Below are 19,848 nucleotides of genomic sequence, written 5' to 3'. Positions count from 1 at the left end.
ATTACAGCATTGAGTCTTCTTGGGTATGATACCACAAGCTTGGCACACCTGTATTTGGAAAGTTTCTCCCATTTTTCTCTGCAGCTCTGTCAGGTTCGATGGGGAGCATCACTGCACAGCTATTTTCATGTCTCTCCTGAGATGTTCGATTCGGGTTCAAGTCCAGGCTCTGACTGGGCTACTTATGGACATTCAGAGACTTGTACCGAAGCCACGCCTGCGTTGTCTTGGCTGTGTGCTTAGGGTCGTTATCCTGTTGGAAGGTGAACCTTTGCCCAGTCTAAGGTCTTGAGTGCTCTGGAGCAAGTTTTCGTCAAGGATCTCTGTACTTTGCTCCATTCATCTTTCCAGCCTAACTAGTCTCCCAGTCCCTGCCACTGAAAAACATCCCCACTGCATGATGCTACCACCACTCTCCACCGTAGGGGTGGTATTGGCCTGGTGATGAGCAGTGCCTGGTTTCCTCCAGACATGACGCTTGACATTCAGGCCAAAGAGTTCAATCTAGGTTTCATCAAACCAGAGAATCTTGTTTCTCCTGGTCTGAGACTCCAAGCGGGCTGTCATGTGTCTTTTACTGAGGAGTGGCTTCCGTCTGGCCACTCTACCATAAAGGCCTGATTGGTGGAGTGCTGCATAGATGGTTGTCATTCTGGAAGGTTCTCCCATCTCCACAAAGGAACTCTGGAGCTCTGTCAGAGTGAAAATCGGGTTCTTAGTCATCTCCATGACCAAGGCCCTTCTCCCCCGATTGTTCAGTTTGGCTGGGTGACCAGCTCTAGGAAGAGTCTTGGTGGTTCCCAAGTTCTTCCATTTAAGAATGATTGAGGCCACTGTGTCCTTGGGGACCTTCAATGCTTCAGAATGTTTTGGTACCCTTCCCCAGAGCTGTGCCTCGACACAATCCTGTCTCCGATCTCAACAGACAATTCCTTTCAACTCATGGCTTTGTTTTTGCTTTGACAGACAATGTCAACTGTGGGAGCTTCTATAGACAGGTGTGTGCTTTTACAGATCATGTCCAATCAATTGAATAGTTGGACTCCAATCAAGTTGTAGAAACATCTCAAGAATGATCAATGGAAACAGGATGCACCTGAACTCAATTTTGAGTATCATAGCAAAAGGTCTGAATACTTTATGTAAATAAGTTATTTCTGTTTTTAATTTTTTAAAATAAATGTGCAAAAGTTTCAAAACCTGTTTTCACTTTGTCTTTATGGAGTATTGAGATTGACGAAGGAAAAAAATATTTTAGTATAAGACTAACGTAACAAAATGTGCAAAGGGTGAAGGGGCCCGAATACTTTCCGAATGCATTGTTCATGTAGGTTTACCGTACTCAAATTATGTAACGTCAAAGTAGTTGTACACAAGGGGGCAGCAGAACGTCGTTTGAAATAGAGCTGTCATTCCACGGATGATGTCATACATACAGTAAGTACTCTGTGTGCCAGGATCTGTTAATAGTACTACAGAAGGAATACTGTTTTGTTGTTATTGTTAAACTGTTTTGTTATAAAAACGTCCATAATCGCCTCGTTTTGACAACAACATTGTGTGAGGATTGTAGAATCAACGGACAAAAAATATAAAACAATATATTTTTTCACCATCCTCCGGATGATTGCAATGACACAATGACTCCTATGTGATGACAATATTGTCGTATTAATATTATCAGGTTCATTTGCGCTCAACGCAACACGCGCTTTTTGGAGCGCTCCCCCGATTCTGACCAATCGGGTGCGAGGCCGCCTGCGCAGATTGAAAGACTCTTCTAGAAGGAGGCTGGACGCGAGATTCGGCGGGATGGACAAAAATCAGACTGCGAAACAACAAAATAGAAGTGCAGTAAACAGTGAGAGGGAGAATAGTGTTGAGGCTTCAAGGCGGTTTACAGCTAGATAAATATGTTCACATCCTGTTCGATCGGATTATGACATTACATGCATCGTGGTGACATGCAAAAGATAAGCAGACTCGTTTTTTAAAATATACGATTGCACACATTTCCTACAGCGAGAACGAGTTTGACATGGAAGTGAAGCGCTAGCCAGCAAACGTAGCACTTTATTTTCACTGTCATAAAATAACCTGGAAGATTATAGACATCGGGTGGTATGGAAAACTGTCCATAGAGATCACCTAATTCGCTTTTTATATGGATTTTAGCCCAACTACAAATAGAGGATATTTTTAAAAAGCGTTGATCAGCTGTCAATATGGCCGAAATAAAGTCGCTCAGGTGGGTGATACATTGTTGCTAAAGTTACCATTCATTAGGCTACTTACTAGCTACATTTGATTGTTTCAGATATAATACAAAAGTGATCGTTGCAACAGAATTGTTATATTAAGGAAACTTACTCTGAACCCCTGCTCTTTGCATGGCATTATCTTATTAAGCCAGATGTCACGTTGATTTTGACACATCACGAACACCTGCTCTCAGTCACATTGTAGCATTTTAGGATAGTGAAATTCAGTAGGCTACAGTACAGCCTAGTTATGCCTATAAAGGTTCATTCAAATAATTGTATAATTTAATTAATACGTTATTTGGCAGGATGTATGTGAATGTGGCAGGATGTAAGTGCATGATTATAGAACAGTCAGTATGCATGTGGCACAAAAAATGTCTCACTGATTATGTCCTGTCAAGGCCTGCGGCACGAGCTTGATAACTAATACAGTTGCTTATTTTGTAGTAAGCTAGGCTATTTCCTAAATTGCTAATGATACCATTGATAAAATTAAAATAAACTTTTGATTTGAGTTGTCGTGTGGGTTATGTAACTGCTTTGGTCGGTATTGTGGCCTATTTTGGGGCTCAATTCAACATCCATTCATTGACATCTAGCCCCGAACAGAAAACATGGCTTTGTATCATGAGAACGACTATTATTGAACAGGTAGAGCGCTTGCTATTTTCATCTCAGGGTACATTTTTGTTGTTGTTTATAAGATTGGATCATGGCCCAGCCCAGCCATCTTATTTTAGAATGAACATTATTGTTTTAGGACAAAGGGAGTTAATATAGGTGTATGTATTTAGAAAAAGCACCTTTTTGTTGCTGTAGTCTAAATCCAACAGTGTGATTGTTTTGTACACCATTCTACCCTGTTGTGTGGATACATGATGGGGAAATCCCCAATGACAAAAAAGTCCCAGAGAGTCCCAGAAAATGGTACACAGAGCAGGCTACTACTGTAGGCTAGGCATATATTGTTTTCACAAATCAGAATGTTCAGTTAATTACATATATTAATGCTAATGCTTTGGTTATTAAATAGACAGAGCACTAATGTATTCATTTATGGAGATATTTTCCCTCTTGAGGTAAGGCCAGAGTGATGCAGCTGTGTGTTATTAGTATTCATGAGTTTGAGCCTGTGAATGGCTGAATGAACTATTGGTTTATCGGCTGATTGGAACCTGCTCACTGCCCTTAAACACACAAACATGACAATTATGTAATTTCTGTCTGAATGAACAGCTCAGTGGCGCGTGTGTGTATCCCTCCACCCCCTACCCGCCTAGACCCTACCCCCTTCGGTGTGCCCCATCTGGGGGTGAAAGGGGAGGGCCAGGGTGGGGGAGGATGGTCCTCCGCCTCTCCCTCTGCTTTACATTTCACATGGAAGTTTAAATTGAAGTAACGGGGTGGAAACACATTGACAAAGACAGTATTGCAGTTTTATATTTTATTCACATGCTAAATGAGGGATTGAAAAAGCATATGAAGAGGATGACACGTTTAGGTTCAGTTTGATTTAGAAAATATATTTTTGTGCCTTCGCTAACATCATACACATTCATTACATAGGTTCATTCGTTACATATGTATTAGACAGAGATTAAGCTAATCTGACCACTACAAATGAAGAACTAGTGTGTGAGGGAAAGTGAGCCTCAAACAGTGCAGGCTCGCTCAGGCACCTTAGCCAAGTTCTTATATAAGAAATCATTTCAATCCCCCCGGGTTGGTTTTGAAACTCCTGTTTAGTTCAGCCTGGACCGTTAGGGCTGACCTATTAGTTTAGCCACTCCCTGACCTAACACACACACACACACACACACACACACACACACACACACATATGCCACACACACACATACCTTTATGCCACACACACGAACACACATACCTTTATGCTACACACACACACACCTATATAGGACAAAGAGCCTGTTGATGTAGAATTACCCAGCCACTTCTACCTCTCTCTTTCCTGTAGTGAGGGAATTATGATGACATTTTATTGGCATGTCCCAGTCAGCACTGAAGAAGCCCTTTCATCACAGGCCAGTACTGAAAACCTGTGGGAGGCCTTGTTCTCCCCACCACAGTGTGTGTATGTGTGCGTGTTCCAATATTTGTGTGTTCATGTGCTCTGCTGGCTTGTGCAAGTGTTTCTCAGAGGCCAAAACAACAGCCATATTTAGGAACTTTGTACTTTGACATTTCTTTTAGAAGAAAAGGAGTGCTGTAAATCCACCCGAATGTTCATCCCAACCAGGACGATTGCATCATGCTGAATATTATATAGAAATTATTGCTTATTTTGCACATTAGAGAGCCATTTTTATTTTACCAGGTAAGTTGAATGAGAACACATTCTCATTTACAGCAACAACCTGGGGAATAGTTATCAGGGAGAGGAATGAGCCAAATGTAAACTAGTGATGATTAGGTGGCCATGATGGTATGAAGGCCAGATTGGGAATTTATCCAGGACACCAGGGTTAACACCCCTACTCGGAATTTATCCAGGACACCAGGGTTACCACCCCTACTCTTACAATAAGTGCCATGGGATCTTTAGTGACCTCAGAGAGTCAGGACACCTGTTTAACGTCCCATCCAAAAGACAGCACCCTACACAGAACAATCACCTTTCCAATCTTTTTTTTTCAAGACCAGAGGAAAGGGTGCCTCCTACTGGCCCTCCAATACCACTTCCAGCAGCATCTGATCTCCCATCCAGGGACTAGCCAGGACCAACACTGCTTAGCTTTAGAAGCAAGCTAGACATGGGATGCAGAGTGGTATGCTGCTGGCAAATGCTACACAGGCATGTTAATGTTACAAAGGCTACTGAATGCAGTCCTTGTCCTTCAGACTCCAGATTGTATGGGGCTGTGGCTGACCTTGATCAATTACCAGGGTAGCTTAACCTTACTGTACAATTAGAGTACATTTAGGCCCATATGTTTCTGTGGTATTGCCTAACATCAGACTCTTACTTGACAGTATCTGGAATACAACAAGGGCAACAGCTCAGTACATCTGTTGGCAGCTGTGGTGTAGCTCTCATCAGTTAGAACAGTGTCAGTGTGAACTTATAGTTTAGGGTTGTTCTGTGGTTACTCTGGGCAACCGGTGTCCTCAGCTTCCTTCCTGTTTGTGCCAGCGGTAGAACATCTAATAAACAATGTGATGCCATGAAGGAAGTGTTGCCCAGCAACAAGACATTTCCATGGACAGATTTAAGTTTGCACAACTACTCTCTGGTGACACAGTTTAATATTAGAGAAGGACCAGCTGTGTCCAGCATTACATCACAGTTTCACATTAGAGAAGGACAAGCTGTGTCCAGCATTACAGCACAGTTTCACATTAGAGAAGGACAAGCTGTGTCCAGCATTACATCACAGTTTCACATTAGAGAAGGACAAGCTGTGTCCAGCATTACATCACAGTTTCACATTAGAGAAGGACAAGCTGTGTCCAGCATTACAGCACCGTTCCACATTAGAGAAGTACAAGCTGTGTCCAGCATTACAGCACCGTTTCACATTAGAGAAGTACAAGCTGTGTCCAGCATTACAGCACAGTTTCACATTAGAGAAGGACAAGCTGTGTCCAGCATTACATCACAGTTTCACATTAGAGAAGGACAAGCTGTGTCCAGCATTACATCACAGTTTCACATTAGAGAAGGACAAGCTGTGTCCAGCATTACATCACAGTTTCACATTAGAGAAGGACAAGCTGTGTCCAGCATTACATCACAGTTTCACATTAGAGAAGGACAAGCTGTGTCCAGCATTACATCACAGTTTCACATTAGAGAAGGACAAGCTGTGTCCAGCATTACATCACAGTTTCACATTAGAGAAGGACAAGCTGTGTCCAGCATTACATCACAGTTTCACATTAGAGAAGGACAAGCTGTGTCCAGCATTACATCACAGTTTCACATTAGAGAAGGACAAGCTGTGTCCAGCATTACATCACAGTTTCACATTAGAGAAGGACAAGCTGTGTCCAGCATTACATCACAGTTTCACATTAGAGAAGGACAAGCTGTGTCCAGCATTACAGCACCGTTCCACATTAGAGAAGTACAAGCTGTGTCCAGCATTACAGCACAGTTTCACATTAGAGAAGGACAAGCTGTGTCCAGCATTACAGCACAGTTTCACATTAGAGAAGGACAAGCTGTGTCCAGCATTACATCACAGTTTCACATTAGAGAAGTACAAGCTGTGTCCAGCATTACAGCACAGTTTCACATTAGAGAAGGACAAGCTGTGTCCAGCATTACATCACAGTTTCACATTAGAGAAGGACAAGCTGTGTCCAGCATTACAGCACCGTTCCACATTAGAGAAGTACAAGCTGTGTCCAGCATTACAGCACCGTTTCACATTAGAGAAGTACAAGCTGTGTCCAGCATTACAGCACCGTTTCACATTAGAGAAGGACAAGCTGTGTCTAGCATTACAGCACAGTTTCACATTAGAGAAGGACCAGCTGTATTATAGCTTTTACCCTTTTTCAACCTAGGCATAGAGACCGCCACAGCCAGGCATCATTATGTCTGATCTAGCGGGGAATGGGAGGCTAGGCTACTCTAATTATGGTTAGGAATGTCCTGTTTAATATGAATCTCTGTGCCGTTTACAGCTGCTTGCCACTCATTGAGACTACTGCCAATCTTGCCTCACTATGAAGTACTCTGTGCCTGCTCAATCCATTGACATCTGATTCAGTTTTAAATTGGGCGGTTATTTGTAGTGGGGTATCGGTGGGTTGGTGCTGTATGTGACTCAGTTGTGGCATGAGTAATGTACTATTCCTGTTTTTGTATTTTTCTGTTTTAATTATGTCAGTTATGTTGATTTAATGAAATGTGAAGAGTAATGATTTGATTATAATGAAGTGATATGAGTAAGCTTAGTTTCATGCAGTCGTTTTTCTGAACAGTTATCTGCCCTCTCTCCCCTCTATGTCTCTTTCCTCTACCTCTCTCTCTCTTTCTCCTTTTCAGTGAGTCTGACGATGAAGATCTACACTCCACAGATCCTGAGGGTAAGGACAAGAGCAAAGACAAGAAGATACTGTGCAAAGTCAAATGGTCTTGTGACGAGGTGGGTCAAAGTAGATAGAATATGATTTATTTAGTAAATGTGTGCTGTATTGTTCAACACTGTTGGTTTATCATTTAATTGATCATGATATGAAGGAAGCCCTATGGGGCGTTTACTTTTCTGAAGTACTAGAGATACAGGGAGTGTCTCAGGAAAGTTGGCTCCTCACCTCTCTCTCTCTCTCTCTCTCTCTCTCTTTCCATTTCTCTTTCTCTCTTTTTCTCTCTTTTTCTCTCTCTATTTTTCTCTCTTCAGGATGAGAGGCTGAAGAAGTTAGTGGAGCAGCATGGAACAGACTCCTGGAAATTAGTAGCTAATCATTTCCCAGTAAGTGGTACAACTGTGACACACTGTTAGAAAATGGTGTTCTGAGGGAAAATGGCGGGGATGCAACTCAATATTAGGAAGGCGTTCTTAATGTTTTGTACACTCAGTACGTTATCTGGATAAGAAAGGTGATAAGACGGGTCACAGGTGTTGTGTAAGGAATGGGTTATTAGCCAGTGTGTGTGAATAACTAATAACACATGGTGTTGTGTAAGGAATGGGTTATTAGCCAGTGTGTGTGTGAATAACTGTAATAACACATGGTGTTGTGTAAGGAATGGGTTATTAGCCAGTGTGTGTGTGAATAACTGTAATAACACATGGTGTTGCGTAAGGAATGGGTTATTAGCCAGTGTGTGTGTGAATAACTGTAATAACACTTGGTGTTGTGTAAGGAATGGGTTATTAGCCAGTGTGTGTGTGAATAACTGTAATAACACATGGTGTTGTGTAAGGAATGGGTTATTAGCCAGTGTGTGTGAATAACTAATAACACATGGTGTTGTGTAAGGAATGGGTTTTTAGCCAGTGTGTGTGTGAATAACTGTAATAACACATGGTGTTGTGTAAGGAATGGGTTATTAGCCAGTGTGTGTGTGAATAACTGTAATAACACATGGTGTTGTGTAAGGAATGGGTTATTAGCCAGTGTGTGTGTGAATAACTGTAATAACACATGGTGTTGTGTAAGGAATGGGTTATTAGCCAGTGTGTGTGTGAATAACTGTAATAACACATGGTGTTGTGTAAGGAATGGGTTATTAGCCAGTGTGTGTGTGAATAACTGTAATAACACATGGTGTTGTGTAAGGAATGGGTTATTAGCCAGTGTGTGTGTGAATAACTGTAATAACACATGGTGTTGTGTAAGGAATGGGTTATTAGCCAGTGTGTGTGTGAATAACTGTAATAACACATGGTGTTGTGTAAGGAATGGGTTATTAGCCAGTGTGTGTGTGAATAACTGTAATAACACATGGTGTTGTGTAAGGAATGGGTTATTAGCCAGTGTGTGTGTGAATAACTGTAATAACACATGGTGTTGTGTAAGGAATGGGTTATTAGCCAGTGTGTGTGTGAATAACTGTAATAACACATGGTGTTGTGTAAGGAATGGGTTATTAGCCAGTGTGTGTGTGAATAACTGTAATAACACATGGTGTTGTGTAAGGAATGGGTTATTAGCCAGTGTGTGTGTGAATAACTGTAATAACACATGGTGTTGTGTAAGGAATGGGTTATTAGCCAGTGTGTGTGTGAATAACTGTAATAACACATGGTGTTGTGTAAGGAATGGGTTATTAGCCAGTGTGTGTGTGAATAACTGTAATAACACATGGTGTTGTGTAAGGAATGGGTTATTAGCCAGTGTGTGTGTGAATAACTGTAATAACACATGGTGTTGTGTAAGGAATGGGTTATTAGCCAGTGTGTGTGTGAATAACTGTAATAACACATGGTGTTGTGTAAGGAATGGGTTATTAGCCAGTGTGTGTGTGAATAACTGTAATAACACATGGTGTTGTGTAAGGAATGGGTTATTAGCCAGTGTGTGTGTGAATAATTGTAATAACACATGGTGTTGTGTAAGGAATGGGTTATTAGCCAGTGTGTGTGAATAACTGTAATAACACATGGTGTTGTGTAAGGAATGGGTTATTAGCCAGTGTGTGTGTGAATAACTGTAATAACACATGGTGTTGTGTAAGGAATGGGTTATTAGCCAGTGTGTGTGTGAATAACTGTAATAACACATGGTGTTGTGTAAGGAATGGGTTATTAGCCAGTGTGTGTGTGAATAACTGTAATAACACATGGTGTTGCGTAAGGAATGGGTTATTAGCCAGTGTGTGTGTGAATAACTGTAATAACACTTGGTGTTGCGTAAGGAATGGGTTATTAGCCAGTGTGTGTGTGAATAACTGTAATAACACATGGTGTTGTGTAAGGAATGGGTTATTAGCCAGTGTGTGTGTGAATAACTGTAATAACACATGGTGTTGTGTAAGGAATGGGTTATTAGCCAGTGTGTGTGTGAATAACTGTAATAACACATGGTGTTGTGTAAGGAATGGGTTATTAGCCAGTGTGTGTGTGAATAACTGTAATAACATATGGTGTTCGTGGGATGGGGGGGGGGTTGTGTGTTACTGAGGTGTCATGCTCTGCTTTGTGTCTGTCTGTCACAGGGGAGGACAGATGGCCAGTGTCAGCACCGCTGGCAGAAAGTGCTCAACCCAGAGCTGGTGAAAGGACCCTGGACAAAAGAGGAGGATCAGAAGGTAAGTGGAGATAGGAGTTACCCCAACCTGGCCTGAGTGAGGGGGGAGTAGAGGGAAAGAAATGGGAAGGGAGGATGGGAAGAGATAGAAAAGGAAGGTAGAGGGCTTTATTGGAGCAGGTCATTGATAATACAAACAAGCTGCAGTATAAACATAACAGACCTTCCTCTTGTAATCTGAAACATTGAAAGTAACATACAGTACACACGTTCCTCTCCTGCGCTGTGTCCCCGTCGGCAGCCCCTGCAGTAGTTTTCATTGACTGCAAACATCCCACTACCTCGTACTTTTAAACAACTTAAACAGCCTCTCCCTGGTCGTGAGACCCTCCTCAGCCAGGCTGTAGGCTCATATCTCTCATAGTTGGAAGGTGAACAATGCATTCCTTAAATAAAATTGCATGATGCCTTGCCTGCTGGAATGTCAAGATTGGGGTCTTGCTCCTCCAACATCTAGGCTTCAAATCACAACACATGCCAGTGATAGGATTGTTCTGGCTTGCCCTTAGGGACATGCTAGAAGTAAGATATACAGGAAGATAATAGCGCTGGCTAGTGTGAGACTGCTGAGAGATATCATCACATGTTTGGCTCCATGATAGAAGCGCTATGGCACCGAGTTCTAATTCTTCATTCTGGACATTCTCTACGACGTTGCCAATGATGATGTGGCAGTTCTGTTTGTGAAGTAAGGGGCTGTAGTGGAGTTTCATAAATGGCCTATATCCCTCCAGTCATAGATTAAATATTAAACAGTATAGATATTTTTAGAGGTCCAGAGGAATGCCTGTCTGGATTGCATTGTTAGAAGTCACTATCAATTCCCTGTCTTCTTTCTTTGTTTGTGTGTGTAGGTGATCGACCTGGTGCACAAATATGGCCCCAAGCGCTGGTCGGTGATCGCTAAGCACCTGCAGGGACGCATCGGAAAGCAATGTCGTGAGCGCTGGCACAACCACCTGAACCCTGAAGTAAAGAAGTCCTCCTGGACCCAGGAGGAGGACTGCATCATCTACCAGGCCCACAAACGCCTGGGCAACCGCTGGGCTGAGATATCCAAGCTGCTGCCTGGAAGGTAACATCATGATATACTGTACAGTTCTATGCCTGAGGACGTGGGCGGTTGCAACTCAATAGAGTAAAAGGAATTCCCTTCTTCTCCTTGTCTGATCTCCTTCAGTACGGTGATGGCTCCAACTGGTGGTGCCATATCGCTTACAGCTACATTATTGGTTAAAGAGTTGGGCCTAGGGCACAAGGTTTGTTCAGACCAGTCTAAAATGTCATGTCACGCTTATAGGACGGACAATTCCATTAAGAACCACTGGAACTCCACCATGAGGAGGAAGGTAGAGCACGAGGGGTATCTTCAGGAGGGCTGCAGGGGATTCGGCTTTGACCATGGGGGGGTGAAGAGAAGTCACCACAGACCCTGTGTCCCCCAACCAGACACCCCCCACCACGGGCACAGCCCTCTGGGAATGGAAGGACCAACACAGGTGAGACACGGGTTTCTCAGTTCAGATCCTCTGCGTAGGTTTGTCTTGATCATTCGGTTTGTTTGAGTTTTGAAGGATTGTTGTTGATGGGTCTGTCCTGTGCTTTGTAGCTCGGGGGTTACCCTTATAGCCCTCACTGTGGCCAACTGATGGACAGCCTCCAAGACTCCTCCAGCTACTTATCAGTGAGTGACCTGTCCCTTACAACTGACACAGAGTCAGGTTTGTTGTTTCCTCAAAATGTGCAACATTTGGACTGAAGAAAGGGCATCTGATCCTAAATCAGTAGACAAGTTGTTCAATCCTGTCCACTTTCCCCATCATATACTTTCCCACTCTACTACCTTCGGTCTGCACTTGTTATTAATCAGTCTCTCAATCAAACAACTGAACGATCTGCCTGAATCCTTGCTTCTTCTGTGTCTTTTAACATGTGTGGATTGGTGTTAATCTGAATAAGCCTTTGAGTCTGACTTGAGTAATTTGCGAGTACATTTGTTGTCTCCTTCCTTCCGTGCGTTTCTTTTCCTCACTCCCTCTGTCCTGTCCTCCTCTCCTTCCCGTGTGTGTTTATTCCAGCCGTCCTGCCATGACGACCCAGACAAAGAGCAGAGAATTAAGGAGCTTGAGCTTCTGCTTATGTCAGCAGAGACCGAGGTCCGGAGACAGGCCCAGTGCCGAGGCCCATGTGTAAGGACACACTCTCTGTGTGTGAGCTCCTAGTTGTACTGTAGTGTTGTCGTAGTAGCCTACCCATCTCACCCCTCTCCCCAAACTCCCGTTAGTTGTGCTTCCTAGTTCTACCCCTTCCACCCCCATTTACAGTGCTTCCTGCCATCCCGCTATGCGGCCGCCAACATAAACCTCCTCTACCCTCCCTCCCTCCCTCCAACCTCTTATTCGCTCTTCACAGCAGTAGTGCACCGTGTGTCACTTCAGCCAGCAGTTTGGTTTGGAACCAAACGTCTTTTATTTTAATTTTATTTTTCATCTCTTTTTTTCACTCTTTTTTTTTTTACCCCAAATTTGCTTCTCAACCGGAATCCCCTCTGAGACCAGCCTTGACTTTTCCTTTCTTCATTTTTCTATTCACTCCATCCATGTATCTGATTTTCACCTGCATTGAAGATCAAACTATTATGATGATGTCAGTGGTTCAGATGTTATCTGATAAATCTCTTAGTGCAGTGCAACCCATGCTTACCACTGACTATTGTCAACCCACTTGTACAGTGTGTCCTGCCCTGTACTCTCCCTTCTTTCTCTCACACCATGCCAACATCTCACACCATGCCAACATCTCACACCATGCCAACATCTCACACCATGCCAACATCTCACACCATGCCAACATCTGGCTTTCACTAGGGGCCTAAAGAGTTCACATGAAGTTTGAAGTTTAAAACTGAGGGGTTAAATTTGGCAGTTGGGAGATAAGGTTTGGGGTATACATTTGGGTTTAGATTGCTTTCTCCTTGTCAGCTCAACTTACATTGAAACTTCTTTGAAATGTCATTGGCCCAACCCTGACCTGTACAGTAGCCCTGGTTGATCTGCCACCACAATCACCTCCACCCTAATCCCAGTTTCTTCTCCCCTAGAATGTGGAGCGTTACTCCAGCTGGGCAGACAGCGTGTCAGACGACACCATGACCACCAGCAGCAGCAGTCTGGAGGATCAGGCTGAGGGAGGCTGGAGGGGGTCAAAGGAGGGCCGGGGGCTCCAGGTCCAGCACCACGTCTCCCCCAATAAGTTCCTGTCTGTGGAGGCTAATTCCGTGCTCTCCACCTTGCAGACCATCCCAGAGTTCGCAGAGTCCATGGAGCTCATCGACTCAGTGAGTGTGTGTAGATGTGAATTTGGTGTCTGTGTGTATGTGGCAGTGTGTGTTTACATATACCAGACCCAGAGTATGGATGTATTAAAAATCCATTGTAGATGTGTCTGGCTCTACAGGACCCTATGACGTGGAGCGAGGCGTCCAGCTTCGACATGTCTGAGGTGACTACCCCCCCGAAACAAACACAAGGGGGCTACGCACCCCAGGGGAGAACCACAGAGGGGATGAGGTACGCAGTTGACCACCCCAACGGCATCTCCACCAAGCACTGTGCCCCCATGGGTCAGGGGAAGGCCCCCCCCCACACCCCGAACAACATGCCCAGATCAAGTTTACCTACCCTGGGGAGGAGGAAGAGGGGGGACCAGTCCCCTGATAGGAGTTGCCCATCCTTCTTAGACTCACCAAGCACCAACTCGCCCAAGAACACCCCCACGAAAGCACTGCCCTTCTCCCCCTCCCAGGTAAGACTGATGCTAGAAATTAGATCAAGCTAAAGCATGATGGCATAATGCATCTGGCTCTGGTAGTACAGTCTGTTAAAGACGCTTACTTTACACTCCCACTTTCTTCTCCAACTGTTGTGATCATGACTTTCTCCAGTTCTTCAACACATCAGGAGGAGAGCATCTGAGCCTGGACAATCCAGCTCTGACCTCCACCCCAGTCTGTGACCAGAAGTGTCTCCTCAACACACCCTTCCAGAGGGAGACCATGCCCAAACACCAGAAAGAGAATGTGGGGTAGGAGGCAGCTACAGGTTCCTCCATATCTTCAAAATTGCTTTTAATTGGCTATATTACATGTGTGTTGATGGATTGATCTCTTCATTTTAGCAGGTGTTGTAAGAATATCTCTCTTTGTCTCACTCAGTTTCAGGACCCCTAAGATCCGTAAGTCCATCATGGTTCCGACTCCCAGAACTCCTACTCCGTTTAAGAATGCCCTGGCCGCCCAGGAGAAGATGCATGGGCCACTAAAGATGGTGGTAAGTGTCAGTGTAAAGTTGCTCTGTCTGTGCCCTGTAGTCTAAGTATTTATAATTGAATAAGAGTGTAAGTACTTTGTGACAGTGCTCGTATTAATGTAAGTGTGTGTGTATATTTCAGCCCCAGTCCCTGGCCTTCCTGGAGGAAGACCTCAGGGAGGTGCTGAAGCAGGAGATTGGATCAGACATCTTCACCAGGGAACTACAACCACATTTCATGACATGGAAACATGATGTAAGTGTTTTTTTTTTTACAGAACTGTAGTTGTTAGTGCTGGCTGTCTTTATTGGTATCCAGTCAAGAGGTCAACCGATTTCAAGTTTTCATAACAATCGGTAATCAGCCTTTTTGGATGACGATTATGACTGATTACATTGCAATTTGATTTTACCTTTATTTAACCAGGCAAGTCAGTTAAGAACACATTCTTATTTTCAATGACGGCCTGGGAACAGTGGGTTAACTGCCTGTTCAGGGGCAGAACGACAAATTTGTACCTTGTCAGCTCAGGGGTTTGAACTCACAACCTTCCGGTTACTAGTCCAACGCTCTAACCACTAGGCTACGCTGCCGCCCCAATCCTCGAGGAAACTGCGTGGCAGGCTGACCACCTGTTACTTGAGTGCAGAATTAAAAGGACCTTGTGGCTGCAAGGAGCCACGGTAAGTTGCTAGCTAGCATTAAACGTATCTTATAAAAAACAATCAATCTTAACATAATCACTAGTTAACTACACATGGATGATGATATTACTAGGTCAACTAGCTTGTCCTGTGTTGCATATAATCAATGCGATGCCTGTTAATTTATCATCGACTCACAGCCTACTTCGCCAAACGGGTGACGATTTAACAAAAGCCTATTGCCGAAAAAAGCACAATCTTTGCACAAATGTACCTAACCATAAACATCAATGCCTTTCTTAAAATCAATACACAGAAGTATATATTTTTTAACCCGCATATGTAGTTCAAATAAATTCATGTTAGTAGGCAATATTAAATAGGGAAATTGTGTCACTTCTCTTGTGTTCAGTGCAAGCAGAGTCAGGGTATATGCAACAGTTTGGGCCGCCTGGCTCGTTGCAAACTGTGAACTAATTTGCCAGAATTCTACATAATTATGACATAACATTGAAGGTTGTGCAATGTAACAACAATATTTAGACTTAGGGTTTCCACCCGTTCGATAAAATATGGAACGGTTCTGTATTTCACTGAAAGAATAATCGTTTTGTTTTCGAAATTATAGTTTCCGTATTTGACCATATTAATGACCCAAGGCTCGTATTTCTGTGTTTATTATATCATAATTAAGTCTATGATTTGATAGAGCAGTCTGACTGAGCGGTGGTAGGCAGCAGCAGGCTCGTAAGCATTCATTCAAACAGCAGTCCTTCATTTGCCAGCAGCTCTTTGCTATGCTTCAAACATTGCGCTGCTTATGACTTCAACTCCCGAGATTAGGCTGGCAATAATAAAATGCCAATAAGAACATCCAGTAGTCAAAGGTATATGAAATACAAATGGAAAAGAGAGAAATAATTGATGCGTCATAATTCCTATAACTACAACCTAAAACTTCTTAAAAGGGGATATTGAACCACCAGCTTTCATGTTCTCATGTTCTGAGCAAGGAACTTAAACGTTAGCTTTTATACATGGCACATATTGTGTTTTTGCATTATTTAAAGCAAATTGAACATGTTTCATTATTTATTTGAGACTAAATAGATTTTATTTATGTATTAAATTAAGTTAAAATAAAAGTGTTAATTGGGCGGCAGGTAGCCTAGTGTTTAGAGCGTTGGACTAGTAACCGTAAGGTTGTAAGATCGAATCCCAGAGCTGACAAGGTAAAAATCTGTTGTTCTGCCCCTGAACAAGGCAGTTAACCCACTGTTCCTAGGCCATCACTGAAAATAAGAATTTGTTCTTAACTGACTTGCCTAGTTGAATAAAGGTAAAACATTTAATAAAATTCAGTATTGATGTAATTGTCATTATAACAAATATATAAAAATTGGATGATTAAAAAAAAAAAAAAACATTTAAAAAAAATCTGTATCTGCTTTTTTTGGTCCTCCAATAATCGGTATCGTCATTGAAAAACCATAGTTGGTCGACCTCTAATCCAGTCTAACCACAACCTTGTCCCTGTTTCCTTCCAGGTGGATGGGCCAGCCAGGAAGGTGCGTAAGTCCCTGGTGCTGGACTCCTGGGGGAAAGACTGTCTTAACGTCCAGCTATTCCAGGAACAGCGCAATAATGCACAGGTGTGTTCTGGGAACTAATCAATCAGACTAGTCAGTCAACCAATGAACCAACTAATCAATCAATTAATCAGTCAACCAACAAATCAATATCTACCCCTCCTTGCCCCCCTCCAGGTCCCAGAGGAGAGTCTCCTGACCAGCTCCTTACTGATGACCCCCCTCCCTGAGAGAGACAGAGAGGAGCACCCCTGCACCCCCTCGTCTGGGAGGGAGGGGTCCTGTGCCCCCCTACTCCACCTCTCCAGCCCCCGCAAGAGGAAGAACCCCCTTCGGTCAGAATGTCCCACCATGATTCACTTAGACAGGTACACACAGACATGTCTCTTAGGTTTTAATCCTAACTAACCTCACATTATTGCTCCTCAGATGATGTATATAATGATGGAGAGAGGGAAAATATTGTCTGTCCAAATTATACAGTATGTTGGGTTCAGCTGGCCACTTTTTAGTAAAAATGTATTTATTGAGCATCAAGGTCTTGGCTGTCACAAGGGGATAGAAGGGTTGAGAGGTGGGAGAGATAAATCCTCTCTTCTTCTCATGCAGGTAAAAAGCGAGTGGGAAGCAGTGGTTTATGGGAAGACTGAGGACCAGCGGATCATGACAGAGCAGGCCCGGCAGTATCTGGGTAGTACCTACCCATCCTCCGCCTGCACCTCGAGGGCCCTCGTCCTCTGAGGCCTATGTCACCACACACTACACCAGTGCGGCAGAGTTGCTATGTAAACCACGCTCCTTCTCCTAACGACTCTTAGCATACTTAGACAATCTGGTGTAGGCAACTCAAATCATTTTGAAAGTTGTGTATTGATAAGATCCCTAAGTGAACACTCAAGTGTACCACAGAATACTTTACAGAAAAAGCCAAGTCAAGCATTTTTTTCCTCATTCACACTACCCAAGAACCTTGACGTCCTTGATTTGAGTTTTTGTAGCCATAAATTCCTTGGTTTGTCTTTTGAATACACACAAGCCTAGCCATGTAACAGGTTTGTACAGATAAGAAATACTAGATTCTCTGCACTATAATGTGTTAAAACGGAACAACCTGCACATACAGTAAGTAGTGAGCTGTAGAAATAGACTGATTATTACTAGCAGTGGCTGAGTCTCATATTGTTCATATATTGTTTAAATAAAAATGAAAAAAATCTGTTTTATGATGTAATATTACACGTATATGTATATTTTCTAACTTGTTTGTAGAACTACCCTGTACTGCTGTTGTTTCTCTCTCTTAGGAGAGAGACAGAGCGCTGTCTGTATGGCACTACTGAGTTGGGGTTGGCTGCAGAGAAGCCATCAGTGTTGAGGAGGTGACTGGATAGCACTTGTGATGTGACTGTATTGTTTCAAAACGCAATCAAGTTTCCGTTCCAAGGCCATACTCTCAAGTTGAGACATTTGTTGAATGTATTTCATAGCGTGAAACTGCGAAGAAACTCCAAATGGAAGGGTACTTTTCCCCCCCGTATTTTATTTATTATCTGTATTCTAAAACATAGATATTAATATAAGTGTAAATTCAACACAATCTCCTTTGAGAAATCTTCCTAAAGCCTTTCCCTGCCCCTAAGATTTGATCTGTCAGTTCTACTTCTTACCTTCTATTGATCTAGGTTGTGATTGGGGAAGGGTACACTGATCTAAAATCAGAATCCAGTTGTCATGTTTGCTACTGACCAATAGTGCTCAGTGTGCTAAAACGACCATGTTTAGTTGAGGGGATCCTCCTGTTCGCATGAAGGCTGTATGTTCTATTTATTCAATGTTTACTCATTTATTTATTTAAATACAAAGATAAATGATCAAATAATTATATTTTCTTCTTATCAGAAGAGGATTGGGCTACCTTTCACCTAATCTCTCCAAATTAGACATAACAAGCAAACATGCACTGCCACTAATTCCTTTTTATTCAGTAATTGTTTTAACTATCAGATTGAGTTAATTACCATTCGTATAGTGACATCACTGAATTGTTATTGATAGAACAGTTTCCCCTGGAATCAGTTGTTTTTTTTGTAGCAGGACCCAGTCTCTAATCATAGACAAATTGCACTTTGCTCATTGTTTTAAGTGTTGTTTCGTTCATTTGTTTGAGAGCATGACCTAGCTCGTTTTATGTGTGTGTGTTTTGGTCATTTTTTTCAAATCCAATGCCGTTAGATGAATGTCTCACTACATGTGACAATTGAACATTGACCTAAATAGGTATAGATGGAGCTGCTTGATGTATGTTTTTACATGGCATGTAAAGACTGAGCTTTTTGTAAAGATGGAAATATTGTAAAGATTAAGCTTTTTTTTTTATATATTTTTTTTAGATCAATTGTTTATCAGTAATAATCACCAGGACAATATAAGATTTTCAACAGACAAAATATTATTTTTTGTTGTATTTCTTCATGTGGCAATGCAGTTTTCTATAGCTCTGATTGGTTACCTCTGTAATAAAAGGGTGCAGCAGAGTATCTATGGTCCCTGTGGTGATGGTTGGTGTCATTCGTTCCAACGGTCTTCCAGCTGTTTAGAATCGGGATTATAATTTGGATTATAATCTGGATTATCTATCATTAAGTGTGTTTGAGAATAAAAAGGGAATCTCCTCGGGAGAGTTCACAAGGAAAGATCATGTATGTTCACCCTCTCTGAGCTCCACAGAGCTTCAGTCTCTGATCTTTCTTATTTTCCTTCATCGGCTACACTAAATGTGTATGTTCTGTTGGTTGTTTTGACTTCAGTATGTTTGGTTTGTAACATGTTTGTATGGTAATACTTGGACATCTGACCCTATGTTATGAGGGAATGAAGTACATTTATAGTAGTTGTTGTCATAATCATGCATGAACAACAAGCAATACGCTGGACCTTTCCAGTACCATGTTTGTACAGTAATCACAGACGTAACACTTGTCTTGTTTTCTGCTGTAATCATAACCAGGCAATACAGAATTCCTGCCAACTGCAAATGGAACCATGTACTTAATATGGAATAGTAATAAAATGTTATTGCGTTGCATTTGTGGTTCTTTGTTATTGTGTCATGTAATCGCAATATAATGTCGCACCTTTAACACTTCAGTGTTAATCACATGTCTAACCTCCTGGTTATCCAAATACCTTCTGTATATCCCTTTACCGTCCAGTGGAAGGACTTCTCTGTTCCCTTTCCAACCCTGTCAGGTCCTGATGGCAGTGGATTAACAGTGGCTGGGGTTGACTGCAGGCCCGACCCCCGTTCCCTGCCCTGTT

General features: G+C 42.5%; 1 protein-coding gene across 3 annotated transcripts; it reads left to right on the top strand.

Annotated features, from left to right (window-relative positions):
- The first annotated feature begins 1,817 nt into the window (after window positions 1-1,817).
- Window positions 1,818-19,615, top strand: LOC118361735 (myb-related protein A-like). Of its 3 annotated transcripts, none has more exons than XM_035741909.2 (16): window positions 1,818-2,248; window positions 7,282-7,381; window positions 7,637-7,708; window positions 9,898-9,990; window positions 10,844-11,064; window positions 11,290-11,488; window positions 11,599-11,673; window positions 12,068-12,178; window positions 13,090-13,326; window positions 13,446-13,793; window positions 13,933-14,072; window positions 14,203-14,317; window positions 14,439-14,552; window positions 16,489-16,593; window positions 16,708-16,898; window positions 17,140-19,615. In XM_035741909.2, the coding sequence occupies exons 1-16, from the start codon at window positions 2,226-2,228 to the stop codon at window positions 17,141-17,143; spliced, it is 2,148 nt and encodes a 715-aa protein (XP_035597802.2). In that variant the 5' UTR covers window positions 1,818-2,225; the 3' UTR covers window positions 17,144-19,615. The 3 variants fall into 3 exon arrangements, with proteins under 3 accessions (XP_035597802.2, XP_035597801.2, XP_035597803.2); XM_035741908.2 differs by having other exon boundaries at window positions 13,428-13,793; XM_035741910.2 differs by lacking the exon at window positions 12,068-12,178 and having other exon boundaries at window positions 13,428-13,793.
- Window positions 19,616-19,848: the final 233 nt, after the last annotated feature.

This window comes from Oncorhynchus keta, chromosome 28, assembly GCF_023373465.1.
Source record: "Oncorhynchus keta strain PuntledgeMale-10-30-2019 chromosome 28, Oket_V2, whole genome shotgun sequence".
In the NCBI taxonomy this organism is placed as follows: domain Eukaryota; kingdom Metazoa; phylum Chordata; class Actinopteri; order Salmoniformes; family Salmonidae; genus Oncorhynchus; species Oncorhynchus keta.
Note: the sequence above shows the minus strand (reverse complement) of the source record. Positions and strands in the feature narration are given on the sequence as shown.